Source organism: Patagioenas fasciata, chromosome 3, assembly GCF_037038585.1.
Source record: "Patagioenas fasciata isolate bPatFas1 chromosome 3, bPatFas1.hap1, whole genome shotgun sequence".
NCBI lineage: Eukaryota > Metazoa > Chordata > Aves > Columbiformes > Columbidae > Patagioenas > Patagioenas fasciata.
The window spans coordinates 39921192-39942547 of record NC_092522.1 but is presented as its reverse complement, the minus strand read 5'-3'; the positions used below and the strand labels follow the sequence as shown (position 1 = coordinate 39942547).

The window sequence follows — 21356 nt, the reverse complement described above, 5'->3', positions numbered from 1 at the left end:
TGATAGTTAGATCTTTTCCTTACCACAAAGACTTTTCCTACATAGGAGTGAACCATATGGAGCATGATATTGCTCTTTTGTGGTAGAGAGGTCAACTACGGTGGCATTTTTCCTTTGTGATTTTTGCCTGCTAGGAGACCAATGCCTATTTCTGTCATGTTAATTTTACGTGAAACTGTTTTTCTTAACTTTGTCTTCTAGGGTTCTCTTGCCACTTGTCAGTTATCTGAGCCACTGCTTTGGTTCATTTTACGAGTGTTGGATACAAGTGAGGCACTGAAGGCTTTCCATGATATGGGTAAGACTTTCTCTAGCTGCATCATGTGAAAGGTTTATTATAGATATTTTTTTTTACACTTAAAGAAGGAATACAGATATGTGTCTGGAGGAGCGAATTTGCTGAATAGGCCTTTGCTGCTTAGAACCTATGACATGCTTCTAACAGTGGTGTTTTTTCCCCCGGCCCATATTATACACAGGTGGCGTTCAGCTTATTTGTAACAACATGGTAACGAGCACAAGAGCTATTGTTAACACAGCAAGAAGCATGGTTTCAACTATTATGAAATTTCTTGATTCTGGTCCCACCAAAGCAACAGACAGCAGTTTAAAAGCTAGAGTGCTAGCTTCTGAGCCTGATAATGCAGAAGGAATTCACAATTTTGCACCTTTGGGTAAGTAATACTTCTTTCTCTTATATTAATATCTACTGGTCATTTGAATCTGTATCAAGTTCTTAAAAAAAATACTGTGATAGCATCAAATGTTGCAATACTATTAAATCTTCTAAACAGGGGTTGCTGGTGCTTCAAGAAGATGTTGGGGGAGGAGTTTAGGTCCTCCTCCACAGGTAATAAAACCTGATGTGGGTACAGGAAAGAAGGAAAGGGAGTGATCTGTATTTGATGTTCTCATGCATCAGGGTGGGCCCCTTCTTCCTCCCCTTGGTCAGGGGATACCCCGTTCCAGCCCACCATCTGCCATAGGCACATTGAGACTTCCTCACTTCACTTAAAGCACATCAGATTTGGTGGAGCTGTAACAGAAGCACAGCAAAGCTGGATGATAGAGAATGAGCCTGAGCCAGGTCAAACAGAGCAGCAGAATCTGGAGAAGGGCTCATATTGCTACTTCTGCTCTCACATCTGCTAGAATTGCAATGTTGTTTTGGTATCAATACCATGGCTGCTAGTTAACTGAAATGCATGTGTTTTAAGATGTAAATGTTCTCTAATATCTTGCACAGGCTCCTTTTCGCTATTAGCATCTTAATGTTTTCTGTTGTTTCCCACTAAACTAGCATAGCCTGTGAATGTGTTCATACAGTGTCTCACTATCAAGAGCGGAGAAAGAAAGAATTGTTTTTAAAATTTCTTGAAAAATTATTGGGCAAGAAAGAAATCCATTCATTCTTGTCATTCACATTTATGAGTGTCAAAAATGTTCACAGGAATTCACCTCCAGCTGCTGCTAGGCATTCAGTCATGGGGCCAGGCTCAAACTACTTTAAAGTAAAACACCACAAGTACAGTAGTTTGAACAACACACATCTGGTCCTGTTGTGCCGTGCTACTTGCTAAAGAAGACATAGCTTAGATCTTTCTACTCATTCTTAACTCATGGTAAGATCAGAAATATTAGCAGCTACTGTGGTCAGGGTTTTTTGACTCTGGAGTCCTTTTTAGAAAAAGGTTTTCATGTGCAACAAACCTTTTTAGATAAAAAGGTTTGCAGACTTGAGTTATGAAGTCATTTATGTTATCATTGTGATATTTAAACATTTAAAGCCTTCATTATGTTAACTGTGAATTAACTGAGTTCAAGTTCTAGGCATACTGTTCAACCTGCACCTTTTTGATTGGTTTGTTTTTGTAATAAACGCTTGATAGAAAATTTAGGATTTTGATAGCAAGTGTCCTCTAGCAGATTTTCAGGCATGTGCATATGCATGTTGGTATGTCAGCTGCCTATTGTAAAACAGTCTGAGTAAAAGAAAAATATCTCAGCAGTTGTCATTATTACTCATGGGATGTTATCATTAAACAGGTGAGAAAGGGCAGGGGGAATTGTTTTCCACACTTCAGGCTGTAAATTAACGTGGGTTTTATTACAAAAAGTTTATGTTAACGGTGCTGTTTTTGAAGGTTCCATCACCTCCAGCAGTCCCACGGCCCAGCCGGCTGAGGTGCTGTTGCAGGCAACTCCTCCCCACAGAAGAGCTCGCTCTGCTGCCTGGTCGTACATATTCTTACCCGAGGAAGCTTGGTGTGACCTCACGATTCACCTTCCTGCAGCTGTGCTGCTCAAGGAGATCCACATCCAGCCTCACTTGGCCTCTCTGGCAAGTAAGTAGACCACTGATATTGATGCTGGTTTGAAGATTTGAAGGGTATTATTTAGAAATGATACGAGGAGTATAATTAGAGGAAATAAAGCTGACAGGCTGTGTGAAGAATGCCTGTAAAGTAAGTTGAAAAGCTTGCTAATTCTGCTTTCCTTGAGAATGGAAGGCCCTGCCTCTGCTTGATTTCTTCTAGCTCAGTACCTGTTTTGTGACATTAACTCTTAATGTGCCAGAAATACTTCTCAAACTCGTCAAAACTGAGAATGTGATGTTGATCAGGAGTCTTCAGGCAAAACGGTTTTGTGTGGTAAAAAGCCTGAGATTTTCAGCCCTTATTGTCGTAGTCCTGACAGGGAAATGTGACATTTACACTGATAGGACTTGTCTTCATCTGAAGTCTTTGAAATAAAATGGATACACAGTGTAGCAAAATGCTTATGCTTCTCAACATATACTGTCACACAGGTCAAATACTGCAGCTGCAGTTCCATAGTAGTGTTTGCCTAAGATCATTTCAGTCATCTTGTTCTGTATCTTTAACAGGGATACATGTTTAACACTTAAAATTCAAACCATTACAAATTTTTAAACGGTATTAAACCTTCTTATCTTACCCTGTAGCTTGCCCTTCATCAGTATCTGTTGAAATAAGCGCAGATGGTGTCAATATGTTACCTTTGTCAACTCCTGTTATCACAAGTGGTCTCACGTATATAAAAATCCAGCTGGTAAAAGCTGAAGTTGCCTCAGCTGTCTGCCTCCGTCTCCATCGTCCCCGAGATGCCAGTACCCTGGGCCTCTCTCAGATCAAACTGTTAGGCCTCACCGCCTTCGGAAACACCTCCTCTGCAACTGTCAATAATCCATTCCTTCCCTCTGAGGATCAGGTCTCTAAAACAAGGTAAGCTGCTGCTGTCAATGGACAGAGGCATGTTTGTGCTGGTTCATGCTTTTGTCTTCTTTAATGACATTTTCTGCTCTGAGTCAGATCTTTCAGTAGCAAACTGTATTCATGAGTACCTGCTTTTCTAGCTGATTTATAGAATCTGTTTCGAATATCGTGGAAAACTTGTGAAAGAATACAAAGGGTAGGAGAGCATTCAGAATTGCATTCTGTGTTTTTAATGGGTAGGCATTTTTCAAAAAAACTGAAGTAGCAACGTATTTCTTATCCCTACTGAAGTCAACAGGATTATGTAAGTGTTGGAGCAGGAATAGAAATAGGACAATGGGATGTTTTGTAGAAGTCATATCTAATAGTGCTGTTTGTGAATGTTTGCAAAATGGGAACTGAATGTTTTGATTCTGGCGGATCAGCAAGATTTCTTTTCAAAAGCTTTTATTTGGTTAGGTGGCATCTTGAGTTTACTGATTTTTAAAATAGGAATAAATAAACCCTTGAGCATTTTTAAACAATAAGTGTTAAAGTTCACCAACTTTTAATTGAATAGGTGAATTTCTGAGATTTCCTTATGCTGAATTTTCACTTACTTAATTGTAAAAATTGATTACTTTGGAATAGTTCATCTTTGACCTGTAATGTTTATAAATTTGAAAAGAGAACATGGGAAATTTTTAAGTCTTTCTTCATTTGCTGGGAAAAATTTTGAGAGAGTAATTTAGAGAACTTGAATACTGTCCAGTGTATATTTGATAAAAGCTGCATAACTGAAATTGGTCTTTGATCTTGAATAGCAGTGAAGCAAATCTGCATAACCAAATTATACTGCTGCTATATTTGTACTTTAGAGAAGGTTATCTTAAAGTCACACAAAAATAATCAGTATCTGAAGAAAGAAGGTGAGTGTACATCATGTCTTGGAATGTTTTATTGTGGCTTTCAGCTTAGTTTTATAAGTATCTCAATAAAGTAATTATAGTAATATAATATATATTCAACAAACTTGGACATAATTTTTGTTTAGGCATAACAGAATACTTGCTCTTTTCTAAAATGACAAATATTTAGGAGTAAATTATTCCTAAAATAAGAGTGTTAACTTCATTTAAGATCTATATGCAAGTTTACCTTTTTTTTTTTTTTTGAACTCTGGGAGATAAGGTTAGCTGTGAAAATAAGTTAACCTGTTTAGAACTTTTCAGTGAAATGGTACTATTTATTTCACATGCAACTTAGATTGCCGTCTTGTTCACAGTGCTTGTTTAAACAGCATTGTAGTATACTTTTTATAAAGTCTAGCTAATATATTTCCAGATTGATTGAATTATAATAGGTTTACTTTTCAAGATCTATTATTAAAAGGAATATGGAAGGATCTTGTCAAAGAAGTAAGAGAGATGTCTGGGAAATGCAGTGGCTAACACATGTTTAGTTTCTTTAAATAAATGCACACTTTTTCTGTGTGCTTTTTAAATCAGGTTCATAAAGGTTCACTGTAATTTAGGGTAAAAGGGTGTGACCCAAAATCTTTGTGATGTGAGGGAAACTGTGCAGGCATATAATCTCAACGCAAACCACTATTGCAGAATCTTAAATATTAATAAATCCAATGGTGTCTAAGTTAGGCAGTGTGCTGTTTCATGTTCCACATTTATGTTATGGCCAACTCCTTTTAATGGGGGGAAAAAAAAAAAACACAAGAAAAGGAGCGTATCCTCTACCTTCCCTCTGTATAAATACCTTCCACACCACCTTCCCCCTAATAGATTGCCCCAATGGAAAAAATAGGTATGTGAATAAAGAAATCCTGAGATACTTTAGTAATAAAACTTGTAGGCACTTAACTCTTCCTTTCCACAGACCCTGGCTTTCTTATAATCTTAAACCAGTGGTTACAACAACATTACTAATGTATATGACGTTGTGGTCTTAAATTCACTCAGTTTAATCTGCTTTTCTCAGATGGTGTCTGACCATGTCACAGCTGTTTTCTGCAGTACTTGCCCTAGAATTTAATATGGGTAGTTATGTTACAAATGTAAAATGGGAAAATTATACATTAACTCATTTTCATGTTTTCTTTTTCAGTATTGGATGGTTAAGATTATTGCACCACTGCCTCACTCACATAAGTGATTTAGAAGGCATGATGGCTAGTGCTGCAGCACCCACTGCTAATCTGTTGCAGACATGTGCTGCTTTACTAATGTCACCTTACTGTGGTATGCATTCTCCAAACATTGAGGCTGTGCTTGTAAAAATTGGTCTTCAGTCCACCAGAATAGGTCTAAAATTGATTGACATTCTTCTAAGAAACTGTTCAGCATCAGGGAGTGATCCTGCAGGTGAGTGTGATGTTTTTCTTTTTACTTGTTGCTTAAAAACATTGCTTATATAAATGTACAAATATAGTATATTTACATGTTACTTTGTGATTCTGAATTTGAATTGCCAGAACTTGCAGTTTTGCTTTATTATGATTCTAAGTATCGCAGTCTTTGTATGTGGGTAGTTCTACAGCAGGAAAGCAGTGTGATCAGGGTTGTTTTGATTTTTGTATAGAAGAGATAATTAGGTGAATGCTCTGAAGAAGTTTGTCTTACTATAGATACTGAATCTAGATGTTTCGAAATAAAGAGCATCCATGAGTACCATTAAGGAAAACAAATCCAGTAATATTTAAGCAGTAGTATTCTGTAGGACATCATAACTTCTGAATAGTATTAAGTGTTGAAAATACTTACAGGTGGAGGTACATAGTCGAGACACTTGAAGAACGAATCTGTGTCCTACAATGAAATTTTGCAGTAACTCTTCTGTTAATGCACTGGGGTTTTTGTATTTATGATTCCCTACCACTTTGCTGTTTTGTGTCTTTTAAGTGACAGAAAACCTAATTCACCTTTTTCCTGTTTTGAAGTTGCTGATACTAACAGAAAACACTCTTTCCAGAATGGCATCCATGACATATTTTCCACGCTTTAATGTTCCAGTGTAGCCTACTGTGTTTTGCTTAAATGTTATTAGATTAGAGAGTAGTTTCTTACAGGGTAGGACATTAACACAATGAGGAGAAGGTGAATGGGAAATAATCTGAGGAAATTCTTGGTCTTAGTCCCATTGATGGAAATTGGAGTTATAAGCTTCCATTTTGAACTGAATGGTTGCTTCTGTTGAAAGCATGAGGTTTGACAGCTCTGTTGGAATTAGTCACGTCCCCTTGCAATATGTTGAGGAAAATTCTACTAGTTAAACATTGAAGTCCTGTATCTCATTAATGTTGCAATGATTTTCCCTTTTATAGCAAGGCTGCACATGGTAGTGAACATACAAAAGGCACAATTTTGAGATAATGACGTGTATAAGAATTGCATCCTTATGTTAATGGCAAAACACAATTAGATGCTAATATTGCAATTCTGTAACAATTTCATTAGTACTTTTAAAAATGCATATGTAAGTACTTCTATTATTTCCCCTCCCCTTTTGTGTTTTGTTTATTTTATTTTTTTTTTGAACGTGGCAAGATCTGAATAGCCCTTTACTGTTTGGAAGATTAAATGGTCTCTCTTCTGACTCTACAATAGACATTCTTTATCAGCTTGGAACAACTCAAGACCCGGGAACAAAAGACAGGTAATATCATTTAGATTCTTATGTGGAAGTGTATATAAAAAAACCTGCTAAATAGTGGATTGGTGTTACTGCACAAAAACAGCCTTTAAAAATATGATTGTTATGAGATAGCTTTCCCTCCTAGCTCTCTGTATCCTTTGCAGAGAATGCTATCCCTCCTTTTTTGCTCTTATAAACGTGATAAAACTTTTAGTGTTCAACTGACTTTTCTCTCAAATACTCAGAACTCAGATACCTGCTGTATTTTCTTTCTCTGTAGAAAGATCACTTACATTTGGCTGTCTGAGGCGACAAGTGTTTTTAGTCTTTCCCCCGTTAGTGATCTAAGTCTTGAGAAGTTTGAGTTCACTCTTGAGCTTTGCTTCAAAGAAAGAGATAAATGTGTGAATGAGATTACTAAGAAGCAGCAAGCTAATTTGTTTTTGAGTGTTTCTTTGACCCTTCATAATGTACTACATCATATTGCCTTCCAGAATTCAAGCATTGCTGAAATGGGTCAGCGATTCTGCGAGAGTTGCAGCTATGAAAAAAAGTGGCCGGGTCAGCTACGTTGGTCCCAATAGCTCAACGCGAGAGTATGGTCTTTTGATGCCATCTCCTTCGCATTTGCATTGCGTAGCAGCAATTTTGTGGCACAGTTATGAATTGCTTGTCGAATATGATTTACCAGCATTGCTGGACAGAGAGCTCTTTGAGTAAGTAAAGCAAAGTTTTTCACTGTGTACTTTCTATAACTGAATTATTTTGTTCGCTGAAATGATACGACTTGAACTGCGCTCATTATGAAATAGTAGTGCAAATAGCTAATTGGTAGAGTGACTATTTAAAGATATCTAAGCAGGTAATTTTATAGTTCTAAACACAAAACTCTACTTGACATATTCCAGGTGTAATTGTGTTTAAAAACAAAAATCCAAAACAAAACAGCAAGTCTGTGTGTATACTTGCCTGGTTTTGTTTGTCTCTTAATGGATAGCTCTGGGCTGTTCTTGTTGAAATTGAGGGTTTGCAGTAATTTTCACAGTACCTACAAATCATGATCTTCATTAGTATCCTATTATAGAAGCATTATTTTAATACTCATGGTATCCAGTATCTAAAAGTGATAGCTAAGAGCTAGAGGAGGAGGGGATTGGGTTTTTGGAGTTGCCACTTTTGCTTCAGCCATAGTCTGATTTGAAAGAAACAGAGCAAAAAACCTTGAGTGAATCTTGAACCATGGATTCACTTGGATGTTGTTTGATGCTAAAAAAAGTTCACCCTAAATACCAAATGTATACTTTTAGTGTTTGAAAATATATGAACTAGCATTCTTGATTTATGTTGCTTAACCATGTCTTCTGTTTAAACAAAACAGAGAGCCACACAGATTTGTTTCATCTGTTTTATAGAAATATAGCTGTTTCTGTATCTAGTATAACATCTTTGACTTGTACCATTGAATAAAATTCCAGTTAATGAATGGAACTTTAGTAGCACAAAATTTTGTGTTGCCCTTAGGAAACGTTCACATTTTTCTGCTGCCTCAGTCTCTGCTTTAGGGGCAGTCAAACATTCCAACACTGGGAAATGTACAAGTTATTGGTAAAAGCATGTGGACCGTTTCTGTATGTGCAGCACGATGGTCTTTAAATACATGACTACAAGCCAGGCCTTTTCCAAAGACACTTCAATAATACTGCCATATAAATAGTTGTTTACTCAAAGTGAGCTGCTTCATTTTGGGAATCAATTCAAGGATTTTAAATTGCAGGTCAATTAGTCTTTTCAGGAATACCTTTTAGCAGAAATACATTTTCACTGTGGATTTTAAGAATTTTAACATTTGAAAGGGAAGAACTCTAATAAAAACAGATTTCCTAAAATGGATAGCCCATTTAGATTTATACTAATATAAAAGTGGATTTCACAACTGAATTCCTGTCTTTTGGAGGACAGTTTGTTATTTTCATCACAGGACAAAATGAAGGAACACTAATAAAACTATGGTATCTAGTTTGAGTATGCATATTGTAATATAGCCCTGTTCCTCTGTGTCCTGCCAAATAAAACTATAATTCATATCAGCCAGCATCTGGAGCAAATTATAATATGCATTTTTAATAAATATAGAAGGATTGTTGTCAGACTTATAAGACTAAATAATTCTTCAAATAGAAATAACTACTCATGTACTCTTCATCCTCTTCGATATTTTAATTTTTGAAATATCTTCATGGATCTGTCTATAACTCCTAATTTCTTCTTCATGTGATATTTCATTTTTCTCTTGGATGTATTTTCCCATCATCCTCATTTTCCATTTCAAGATTTCTGCTTTGGCCAATGGATACTAATTTGTTCCTTAGCTATTTTTTAATATCTAGTTGGAACAGAATCCTACATGCAGTTGGAGAAGAGTTTAAGTTTACCTTTATTATATGTGGACTTAATTGTGAATATCTTGCCAAAGTTGTGGGTCATTTGATCACTGAGATGGTATTTTAATGTTTTATCTTAAGAGGGTTTTTCATTAGCTGTTCACTAGCCTGATGATAAAGCTAACTTTTGGTTAGACCCATGTTCTATTCTAGACTCTTAGAATCCCTTAGACTAAGCACAGAATAATGCTTCCATCCAGAAGAGGGAAAAACAATCCTTGTCTTCAAATGGAAACATGATATATGATGAGACATCCAAACTTATTTAAAAACCTAATGTGAAGTGGCATGAAGTGTGTGTTCATCTCTGCATGTAAAGGTTAAGATAATGTGACTTAGGTATGGTGTCATGGTACTGTGAATTCAGTTCAGAAAACTGTGTTTGTTTTTTGTGGTTTGTTTGGGGGTTTTTTGTTTGATGGGGAGTGGTAAATACTTTTCCTACTCTGAACAAATCTATATGAAGAAATGATGCTTCCCCTGTTTTACAAATAGCATTTCTGAAATTTAAGCCTAATAATAGGAGCTAAATTAGCTGTTGCATTCATTTCTCTTGGATTAGCGTTCAAACAGGTAGTATTTGGATAGAAGTGAGTGCAAAGGTAGGTGGGATTTTAGTATCTCTGAGGAATAATTATATTGTTAAATTGTGTCCTAAATTCAAGTTGAGTAAAGGGAAGGTAACAATCAGCAACCAAGATCGTTGCTGCCTTCATTTCTTTGCACCATCTTCAGGTAGAACTCTAATAAAACAAACTTTTAAAAATTTTGGAAACATGTTAAAATATTTTCAGTTCTTACAAAGAGTTAAGAGAGCTTTGTGGAAATGAGTGTGTGTGTGATCCTACTACATAGTAGCTGCAGCTTGGAGGGTTGAAAGCACAAAGAGGTTGCGGTTGGCTCAAAAAGGCATAAATTACGTGACAATTGTCAAAAGACTGAAATCCTGTCTTTAATGTGCAGCATGCCAGAAAAGGCAGTTTATTTCTATTTTAAATTCAGTATGATGAAAGAAATTTAAACGTAGAGTTGAGGGTGCCTTTTGGATAACGAACATCCTGCAGATAATGTGATCCAAATGAGGCCTTCAAGCTCAGGTCAATCTGTTTTACAGCAGCTTCTACAACACTTAATCATAAATGTAGAAAGATGTTTTATGAACCAACAAAGAAAAGGGAATATGAGTGGCAAACTATGCATTGATGTGATTTTCTGTCTTCTACAGGTCACTGTTTATCTGGTCCATGTCTCTTCCCTGCAACATGGTTTTGAAGAAAGCTGTTGATAGTTTGCTTTGCTCAATGTGCCACATCCACCCAAATTATTTTTCCTTGCTCATGGGATGGATGGGTATCACTCCTCCTCCAATGCAGTGTCAACACAGACTGTCCATGACTGATGACAGCAAAAAGCAGGACCTTAGTTCATCTTTAACAGATGACTCTAAAAACGCACAAGCTCCCCTTGCACTAACAGAATCTCACCTGGCTACTCTTGCTGCCTCATCTCAGTCTCCTGAAGCTATCAAGCAATTATTGGACTCAGGTTTGCCTTCATTGCTTGTAAGAAGTCTTGCTAGTTTTTGCTTTAACCATACTTCTAGCTCGGACTGCACTGCACAATCAACGGATATCACCCAGGACAGACTCAGGAGGCATCATGTTCCACAGCACTTTAATAAAATGCCCATCACGGCAGACCTGGTTGCTCCTGTTCTCAGGTTTTTGACAGAGGTTGGCAATAGCCACATGATGAAGGATTGGTTGGGTGGCTCTGAAGTGAATCCGTTGTGGACAGCACTTTTATTTCTGTTGTGCCATTCTGGTGCTACTTCTGGAGGACACAACGTGACGGCACAACAGACCAGTGCAAGATCTAGCTTGCTTTCTTCAACTGTAACAACAGGGTTGACCACACAGCAGCGGACAGCAATTGAAAATGCAACAGTTGCTTTCTTCTTACAGTGCATTTCTTGCCATCCTAATAACCAGAGGCTTATGGCACAGGTGAGAGCAAAAAAAAAGCTATACTTTGTATTGGTAACTTAAGATTTCCTGGTTAGTTTGTTTGTGCAAGCATATGCTTAGTGCAGTCTATGACCAGGGGAGTACAGACTATTGCAGAATATGGCTTTGCATTTGGCATTCTAGTAAAAATTCAGCTATTTTCCTTACACTTGTTAATGTTGTAGACCTAGTTGAATTAAAGTATAATTAAGGAAAGATTTTTTCAACATTAAGAATGACAATTGAGTAAGAATTGAGTAAAAAAATCAGTACAGTTCTCTGTTAATGGCCAGTAGTAATACTACATTATGCGGTGGGAAATTTTTGCCTTAGGAATTTGAAAGCTGTTTTTCTAAATACTCTTGTCTTCAGTTTTTTTACCTTTTTGAGTAGTCTACATGTTTACAATTACTTTGATGCCATAGTCAGTGTTTTGAACTTATTAATTAAAAAAAAACAACCCTTACTTGCTGCTGGTATTTTCTCCAGCTGTACTAGTTCCCGATCTGGTTTAGATGATAACTGGAAGGTAGATCTTAAGCACTGCCTATTATGGCTGTATAGAGCTATATTTTAGAGACCTAAATATAGATATATTTTAAATCTGATGTCATCTTGCATTCCCAGGTTCTTTGTGAATTGTTCCAGTCCTCTCCTCAGCGTGGGAACCTCCCAACCTCTGGAAATATTTCAGGATTTATTAGGAGACTTTTTTTGCAGCTGATGCTGGAGGATGAGAAAGTTACTTTGTTTCTTCAGTCCCCATGTCCAGTAAGAATTTTTCATATTTGTATGGTGAACATGGAATAAATTAATAATCAGAGCATTTTCAACTTTGAAACTTCAGCAGCTTTTCCTACTGTACACGTTGCAGAATTTTGGAAAGGAATGTGTCGGAGAATTGTAACTCAGCATTTTACAACAAAATTGAAGGCACTGTTTTAAGATAAAGCCATGTTGTTGAAAATATGCTGCTTGTGAAAGAATTGACAACTGAAATTTATCTTATGGCACACTTGTTAGCAGTATCCTTACACATTAGCAGCAATATAGATACAAGTTCTAGACCTTCCAACAGTTCTTCATTATCAGTTTCATTGAGGAACAGTCAGAGTTGTGATGCTTCAAAATTAGCAGAGATCTCTCAGCCATTAGCCAAAACACCATGGATAAATTCTTGAATTAATTTCTAAAGCAGATGTATGATTTTAGACTTTACCAGAGCACAGATTTATGATTAATGACTGAAGTGCTATGCTCTCGATTGAAGGCTGTGAATAAAGAAACATAGGAAAAACAGAAGTTACTAAAAGATCTGACACTCCCATCTAAGGAAAAATTCTTTTCTGCTTTGATTGCTGCTGTTCTTAGTACATCTCTGAAGGAAGGTACTACAGGAGATATATGACAGGGAGACCAGATAAGTTAGTATAAAAAAAGAACAGGAGGAACAAATGCAGTTTTAGCACAAACATTTAAATGTTTCATTTTAACCTGGCTGAGATTAATTGTTAACACGACCATTGGTAATGTGAAAGTAACATCAATTATCTAATAATTTGTTTTACATAGAACAGATATTTACAGAATGCTACTAGGTATGTAAAAGCAGAAAGAATATCTTGAATAGAAGTTTTCAAGTTAATTCAGTTTCTTCTGTTAAAAATGCCAGGAAACAGTCTGTCTGTTATTACTGAGGAGATTATGATCCTCCTCTAACACTGAAAAAGACACCTTCAAAATAATGTGAATGTGCAGCATATACTTCTAGTATATCCAACAACATAACCTTTCAGAGATTGGATCCCCGTTTTTATTTCTTAACTAAACTGTATTTTATAAGCTAGATTTTTATTGTCATCAAGTATTAATTTTTTTTATAATACTGCACAATAAATCGGTTGTGCACGTGAATATTAGTTAGCAGGTCTCCTGATGAGAGGAGAAGGGGGACCAGTGGCACTCTCATTGTTGAAAAGTCTAAAATTCAGTGCAAGCAAAGAGTGATACAACATGTGAACATAACCTGGACTGAAATATGTTAACATATTTGAAATGTTTTAACTTCTAGTGACTTAGTTATGTGTCATAATAACAAAAAGTAGATATTAAATCTAAAACAAACTCCATCTTCAAGTCAGAGCAAGTATAGTGGTTTTTCTTAATGAATTTCAGAATTGTTTTAATTTCATAAATAATTGCAATTCTCAGACACTCAAATTTTCTGTCATATAGAACTATATAAAATGATTGGATTTTTTAAAACAAATATGACATTATAGTTTCTCATCTTGGAAAAAAAGTGGGATTTTGAAGCAAATTCTTTGGAGTTAAAAAGTAAAACCTGTCCTAAACTGATGCATTTTTACTGTATGCGTCCAAAGTTGAAGGATATATCAGTTTTCTTTTTTAGCACACAAAAAGTACACTTTATTTTGCTGGGGCGAGTTTATAAGAACTTAGTGTTTTAAATTATTCCTGAATGTTATAGGCATGTTAAATGTTGACTTTTTTTTCCTTTCAGCTGTACAAAGGTAGAATTAATGCTACTAGTCATGTAATTCAACATCCAATGTATGGAGCTGGACACAAATTTCGTACTCTTCACTTGCCTGTCTCAACAACTCTAGCAGAGGTGCTTGATCGTGTTTCAGGCAAGTTTGCAATAGTTCATGTTTAATTTTTTTAAGATGCAGTTTTAAAAAACAAACAAACAAAATGGCCTACATAAACAAAGAATGTCTAATATACATATTTGCAGTGTTCACTAATAATTGTCAAATATGAAAGAGTGGTTTAAGTTTTAAGTTTTTGCATATACCTTCCATGTAAAATTCTCTTTTACTGGTCAAATGCAGTTCTTTCCGTGTATAAAACTCAGGTGGGGCAGGTACGGGTTTTGTTTCTTTTTGGTTGGTTGGTTGTTTTGGGATTTTGTGTTTGCTTTTTAGTATCAATGTGTTCTCATATCTCTCACGGGATATTTGCAAGACCACACAAATGATGCTGCAAATATCTGTCTTTAAAACACCCTATTTTCATCCAGTCACTTAAATATTCCCAAATTGTGTCAGTTAAATATCCTGGAACTTTTAAAAGTTTATCTCAAGATGAAATCATGACATTAATGAAGGCTCCATCTAGTATCTGTGGTTATGCATTTGTGTCTTGTATAAACTTTTGAGTTTGCTTACTGAATAGAGATTTAAAACCAGAACTTACTTTTAGAGATTAATTTTAAAATTATGTACAAGAGGATAATGTTGAGGCATTAATATATTTGTTAGGTTTTTAAAGTTCAGTACTTCCAGTTACACTACTTGAATATACATGGAAAGATTAACCCCTGTAGAGGACTTTGACCAGGCCTCCACAGCCCATAATATGAATTTTAACACCCGAATGATAGATGTCCTGACCTTAAAATGAATCCCACCTTGAACTTGAAATTTTATTTAATACTTTAGAAAATAGAACTATATGTTAAAGATTATGGTTAGTGATCTTTTTAAAATGTAACTAAAGAGTAGAATTCATACTAAAGGTGTCAGGTTCATGGCAGAGCTCTCTAGGTAAAACCAGGCAAGATACAAGTCAATTCTCCTCAAGAAAGAAATAGTGCAAAATTTGTTAGGTCGTCTTACATCAAAAATCAGTTTTAAGCATATTTAACTCAAAAAAAAAAAAAAAAGGCAGCAGGGAGGGTGAACCCAGCACTTTCTCTTTGCTCTTAAGACTTCTGATTCTCAGTAATAGCAAAGAAAAGTCAAAGATCATCACAGCAATAATGATTTCGAAGATGTGCACTGAAGTGTGTCCACTTAGCTGCACACATATCCAACTAGGTTTGTATGTTCCTATATGCAGATATATTTGTTTGTGTAATTTCTGAAGGAGATCTTCATTGAGTTAGAGGAGCTGTTACTTTTTTGTATTTGCTGAAAATCTTTACATTGAAATTATTATCACATTCATTAGAACAATAAATATGTTCCCTAACAAGGTGGTAGAAGTACTATAATGGTATTTGGCAGAATACTAGACAGAACAAGATGCGTTTTGGGATTGTAATTAAAAAATAGTGAAGCCTAGAAAAATGCTTGAAGTGTATTTGTGAAGGAATATTTTACTATTTCTGATAAAATTCTGAAAAAATGCTTTAAGCTTATTTATGAGGGAATTATTTACTGTTTCTGATAAAATCCTGTATTCACATGATCGTGTGGAATCTGCCCAAGGACTTTAGATCCTGGTGCAGATTATGGTCAGAATTGCTGCAATGGGTGGGATGGTCAGTGCAAATGAGGAAGGGATCAGTTGTTGAGCAGTGACATAAACTGTACTGAGTAGCTGCCTTACCGGTCTGTTGTGGTCAACTGGATAGCCAGTGCTAATAGGAACTGGGGAGGGGAATGGGATGATGTGATGGGCTATAATGCCTATAATTGAAATGTATCAAATGCTGACTTTGTAGGGCATCGTAACTTTGGGGTTCACTCCGGAATTGTTATTCCTCAGCTTAACTTTCATTTAAAATTGGAAGAATTAATTGTGGAAAAGTTCAGGTTCTTTTATGTTTCCCTCCCTCATCTTTTATCTTTTCCTTCCCTCATCTGATGTGATTTCTCTGTATTTAAAACTTTGCAATACTTGTATATCATTCCATTAAGTCCATGGTTAGGACATAGTAAAGAAGATCTGAATGTGTGAGGAGCAAACTGTGTTTTGGGTGCCAGGGGGAGAGAAGGGCTGGACTGGGCGTGGAAAAGAAAATGCTGCTGGCACTGCAGCAATAGAATTTGTGAAGATCCTGTGTCAGAGGCTGTCCCTTTGCTTAACTTCTTTTTTCTCAACTACACTGTTAATGTCTCAAATTGATCATGTCATGTTTTCTGTAAAAATAAATCACAATAACTATGTTTATTTCACACATTTTTTCCTAGCCCTATTAAAAAGGGGCAGGGGATGGGGAGGACACACAACACAGATATAAAATCATTGCTAAGTCTGCTACTCATATCCCTTCACCATGGGAAGAAAATGTGCATTATCACTGCAGATAGGTTAGTCTAGGATGAGTACCACTTGTTTTGTATTTCATTCACCTTAGTCTTAATTTCATAAATGAACTTTAAATTCTTTAGCAATAAATGGGCATTCCGTCCATGGGACCAAAGCAGAGCAACTCTGAAGTTTAATAATAATAATTTTTTTAAAAGCCAACACCCAGTCCAATTAGATAGATAGACAGACAGTTTTAAACTGTCAGAAGACAGACTTTTGGGGGAAGAAGGGACCAGGATTATCATAATACCTTAACTCGCAGATATTTACAAGACTCTTGCTGCCTGGGATGAAACTCTAAGCCACTAAAATAGTTGAGAATAGCCTTGTTAACAGCCTAGAAGCTGCAACAAAATCAACTTGATATCTTGAAATGCCTTTCTTTCCTTTTTTTTTTCCCCCGTTTAGATACACCCAGTATAACAGCTAAGCTAATTAATGAACAGAAGGAAGATAAAGAAAAAAAGAACTATGAAGAGAAAGAAAAAGTTAAAGCAGAAAATGGATTTCAAGACAATTATAGTGTTGTTGTCGCTTCTGGTATGTTTTTTCTTCCACCTCTGAAAAATGCATCTTTCTGACATCAAAGGAGTGTGGGGAATCATATCTACCAACAATTCTTTTTATTACTAATGATGTTTAGAAAAATGTTAGTGCCTAATTAGTCTTACAGGCTGTTAGGCAGCAAAGGTTGGTTCCTTGTATTATACATCCGCTACCTCTAGCGGATTATATACTTAGGCAGATTTGTAACTACATGTGTGTATCAGGGGTATGTTGTAGAAGCTGTTGCTAGTGCAGTTTATAGGATTTTGTAGAGAAAAACCCAGAGCTTGGATTATATGGCAATACATTAGTATTTGTTTACTATTACTATGGTATGGGTATTACTGCCCCTACCTTTTTGTAGTGTCTGGTGCATCAGTTTGAGCACCCACTCCCACAATATGCTTTAGAAATAAAAGAATCCATGTACAACAACAAAGAATCCATAACAACTGATAGAACTCTGCTAAAAACTGTCAGATGAAGATGTTATAAAGCCATGTTAGTCCACTTGGAAACCACACATACAGGGTTTTCTTTCTAAAAACTAATGTGAAGATCCTCCTGCAATAATTTGTGTAAACCCTGCTCCAAAACTGCTATGGAAGTTGTAGATTGAACATAGTAATTTTGCACTGGCACAAGATTACAGTCCAGATGATGACTGTAGTGACCATTAGTCTTTTGTTTTGAAGTTCTGCTGTGTGTGAGGGAGATTAATGAACTTCAAACTACCCTTTTGCTGTCTAGCTTTCTGTCTTCATTGAACTACCTCAATTTCATTTACACTTCATGAAGCATGAAGAAGAGGTGCTGATTTCTTTTGACTTCTGGCACCAATATTTCTTAAGCTTTTTATTTCAGGTTTTTAGATGTAAATATAACTCTAAACTTAAGTATTGAAAAAGGCAGCATTTTCATGGGTCAGCAACACAGCTAATAGTTCATTACAGCATCTTTATCTGGAAAGATATTTGCAGTAGATGCCACTTCAACAGGGTAAACGTGTGGTGAGATCTAAAATATTAATAAGCCTAAATGAACAGTTAAAACATGCATAAAGAATCTGGTAAAAAAAAAATAATATACCAAGCTTGAAGATATGGCATCATATAATCAGCCACATCTCCTTCCAGTTGCATCTTAGATCATACTGCTTGATATAACCCATTCCCTATTTAGAAAGAAGCAGACTTCAGTTTTTCCTTCTTTTAGTTTGTATTTTTCCCAGTTAAGTAAACCAGTTTGAACGTAAACTTAATTCATTTGTTTTTGCTACCTGTTTGTGAAATCTTTTCTTCTTTTGTCTTTTTATTTTTTCTGATGGATTGTTGTTAGTATCCTCAGAGCCTCATGCAGCCAGTGTTTAACTTGTTCCCTATTGGTAAAATTAACAGAGATGGTACTTGATGTCTGATTTTCCTGAGACAAGCTAGTTTTGTATACTGCAATTATTGAAGAATGTGTTGTGTATTATAGGAACTCCTACTGATCAGCTGAAACCAGAGTGTATTATAGCGTTTCAGGTGTGGGTGGTGTTAGGTTTCCATCTGCTCTGGGCTTATTACAAGGCAGTGGTTGTATGAGTCTTTGTTTATGGACCTGCTGGCTTTTTTTACTTGGTCCGTCACCTGCACAGAAGGGTACGTGATAGTCGTATAGTTTCACTGTGCCTTGAGGCAACTTAAGCTGTCCCAAAATACAGCAGTCATGCTGTGTAAGCTCAGTAAGCTTTTTATGTACATATTCTGCCTTTTAATTTTCATTTAGTATTTACTTCAGAGGTTTTGACCTAGGCAACTTTAAGAGCATGTTTAAAGACAACTTTCATCACATGTGCTATTGTCAGTACTGCAGCTGAAGTCATCTTTGTACGCCAGACAAGTGCTTGTTATCTGTCTATTGCTGAAATATCTCTCAGTTTAGAAATTTTTGCCTTTCTTGCTTCCAATTGAAAAAAGAACCCAAAAAGTTTTACCATAGGGCTAGACAGGCTCTCTGACTAAGTTTAAGAGCAGAATCAGAATAGTTTCTGATTATTTTTTTTAAGGGATTATATGATGCAGTACAGTTACAGTTTGGTTTATGTTTGAGACTCAGGAGGATGCTCAGCATTGTGACCATAAAAATTCCAGGATTACATCCAAATATATTTTATACATGAGTGCTATTCTGAAATTTAATCTGCCAGTGCTGAAAAGTTTGGCTTTTTTTGCTGCTCTTGAAGGTCTTGAGTACATTGCATCTTGGCTAGCTGAAGTTACTAAATACCAGAATGACTGAATTTTTTACTTGTGTACTAGGTTTGAAATCTCAGTCAAAAAGAGCTGTTTCATCTACCCCTCCACGTCCACCATCAAGGCGAGGAAGAGTGATGGCAGATAAAGTAGGTACCTCTTCCTCAGGAGGAGAATCTTCCAGCAAGACCATTAGTGTTCCAGTCTTTCATCTATACCATAAACTTCTACCAGGTAACTTTAATAGCTGTTTTTAAACTCCAGAATTATTGTCTTTTTCAGTGGCTGATATGTCATCAGAAAGTAGATATAATGCTAATAGACATTTTTATCTTTCTATTGAGAACCCTTCTGGCTTTGTAACAGCTTTCAACTGGAAGTGGAGCATTATAATATCATGGTGACTTGACAAAAATAGAGATTGGTGTGACTGGAATTCTTAACCTTAGGTCAGAGATAAAGGACAGGAACATGGATGAAATGCTTCAATATTATGTAGAAGAGCTTCTTATCTGTTCTATAGTATAAAAGCAAGGAACCAGCTAATAAGTGGTAATTGTCTCATAAAAATAATTTTCACCCAGTAAAAAACTAAATTTGGAACTTACTACAGAATTATTGACTTTGAGGTTATCCTCTGGCAGTTATTAGAGGGATCATGTGCCTGGATTAAAATATGTAAAATTGATACAGTTAAAGCTACTGTTTTGGAAAGGGGATCAAAACACAGTGCCTGTTTCAGTATCTAGCTGGTAAAGGCTGAATGTCTACTAATGGTAGTATAGACCCTTCTGTAGTTGCGCTGTGGTTGATCACAAGTGCAACAACCTGTTGTTAGGAAAAAAAAAAAAAAAAATGGAAAGCAGAGTCAGTGATGAAAAAAAGAACAGAAAACTTCTTTGCCTGCATGATGGCAAGACATTTCTAATTTTTCATTTCTTAAGACACCATCTTCCACTGAAAAAACAAGTTGCTACTACAGACCTTCCTAGAACTTGCGTTATTTGATTAAGTACAATCAAGATGAAACAGACGTGCTAAGTGTATTATGTGGTCCAGCTCTAAAACATTTTACTTTAGATGTAAGTCTGCTTGTTACCAGGGGAAAAAAGTTTCTACCTTTAGAATTACTTTTAAGGTCAGGCAAGAACATATTCTTTGTAAACAACAGAGTGCCCAAAATCTTGATTTGAGTAATCAGTTTCGGCTGTACTGCACATGCATTTCAAGTCTGTGCTGCTGCTGAGAAAAGTGTTCCTGGTGGTGCCATTCATTTTTCCTTGCTGAGCTGTGTTACAGGACAGGAGCAGTGAGCTGTGCTTGGGACGATTAGGACTGAAAAGGAATTGCAGGTCTCTTTGTTTTCCACTTTTTTCCACTTCAGCCATTTTTCCTTATGGTCACACAGTTTTATGCCACCACAATTCAAGGGTGATGCAGGGGTAGGGTTTAATAGTAGGGGACAGGCAGTACCTGCTTAAAATGCACATCAAATCAGCCTTAGCCGTTTGTTAGGTGTGCCAAGTGCCTCGGCTCTTGGCACAGAGCTGCCTTAGGGAATGTTGGCATAGCTGTCTGATAGTCGGTTCCAAACTGATGGGACCCCTTTTCCCAAGAGAACAAATTGTAAAATTAAGGGCTTGGTTTGGAGCCAGATAATATTTAGTCTACTTGGCATCCATGGTACAAATAATGAATACCACCTGGACACGTAAGTTAAAATAACCCAGTCATAATTTTCCCTGCTGACTTGATGCCATTGTTGTTCAGGCCAACCGCTACCAGCTGAAATGACACTTGCCCAGCTTCTGACTCTGCTCTATGACCGTAAACTCCCTCAAGGATACCGATCAATAGATTTGACAGTTAAGCTTGGTTCCAAAGTCATCTCAGATCCAAGCTTATCGAAAACAGACTCATTTAAACGTCTTCACACAGAAAAAGGTGAGTGTTCTTACTTTTTTTGTGTCCTCCTTTAAAATGCTTTTATTTTCGACAAAAGTGGTTTCGATTTTCTTGGTAAGGAACAGCAGTTTTCTTTCTTTTCTTTGATGATGTTCCAAAGCTATTCTCTATGAGACAAGTGCTAAACTTCATGATAAAGAACAAATTCATTACCTATCTTTAGGTTGTATCTATGAGACGCACCAATATGGTTGTTCTGGTTTCACTTTTCTTTCTTCGTTGTAGTATTGTATATGT

The 21356-nt window shown here is 36.3% G+C and overlaps 1 protein-coding gene across 8 annotated transcripts in view; it reads left to right on the top strand.

The window, feature by feature from the left end:
* The window catches only part of BIRC6 (baculoviral IAP repeat containing 6), a 181105-nt gene that overhangs the window by 93260 nt on the left and 66489 nt on the right, over positions 1–21356 (top strand). For 7 of the 8 annotated variants that reach the window (XM_071806174.1, XM_065835494.2, XM_071806171.1 and 4 more), the window contains exons 48-60: positions 202–298; positions 480–674; positions 2145–2345; positions 2966–3245; positions 5334–5590; positions 6773–6881; positions 7355–7576; positions 10527–11307; positions 11935–12078; positions 13832–13961; positions 16780–16911; positions 19221–19388; positions 20925–21098. In XM_071806174.1, coding sequence (XP_071662275.1) covers positions 202–298; positions 480–674; positions 2145–2345; positions 2966–3245; positions 5334–5590; positions 6773–6881; positions 7355–7576; positions 10527–11307; positions 11935–12078; positions 13832–13961; positions 16780–16911; positions 19221–19388; positions 20925–21098 — 2890 coding nt within the window. The remainder of the gene's footprint in view (positions 1–201; positions 299–479; positions 675–2144; positions 2346–2965; positions 3246–5333; positions 5591–6772; positions 6882–7354; positions 7577–10526; positions 11308–11934; positions 12079–13831; positions 13962–16779; positions 16912–19220; positions 19389–20924; positions 21099–21356) is intronic. The other variant, XM_071806172.1, reaches the window with a different exon arrangement.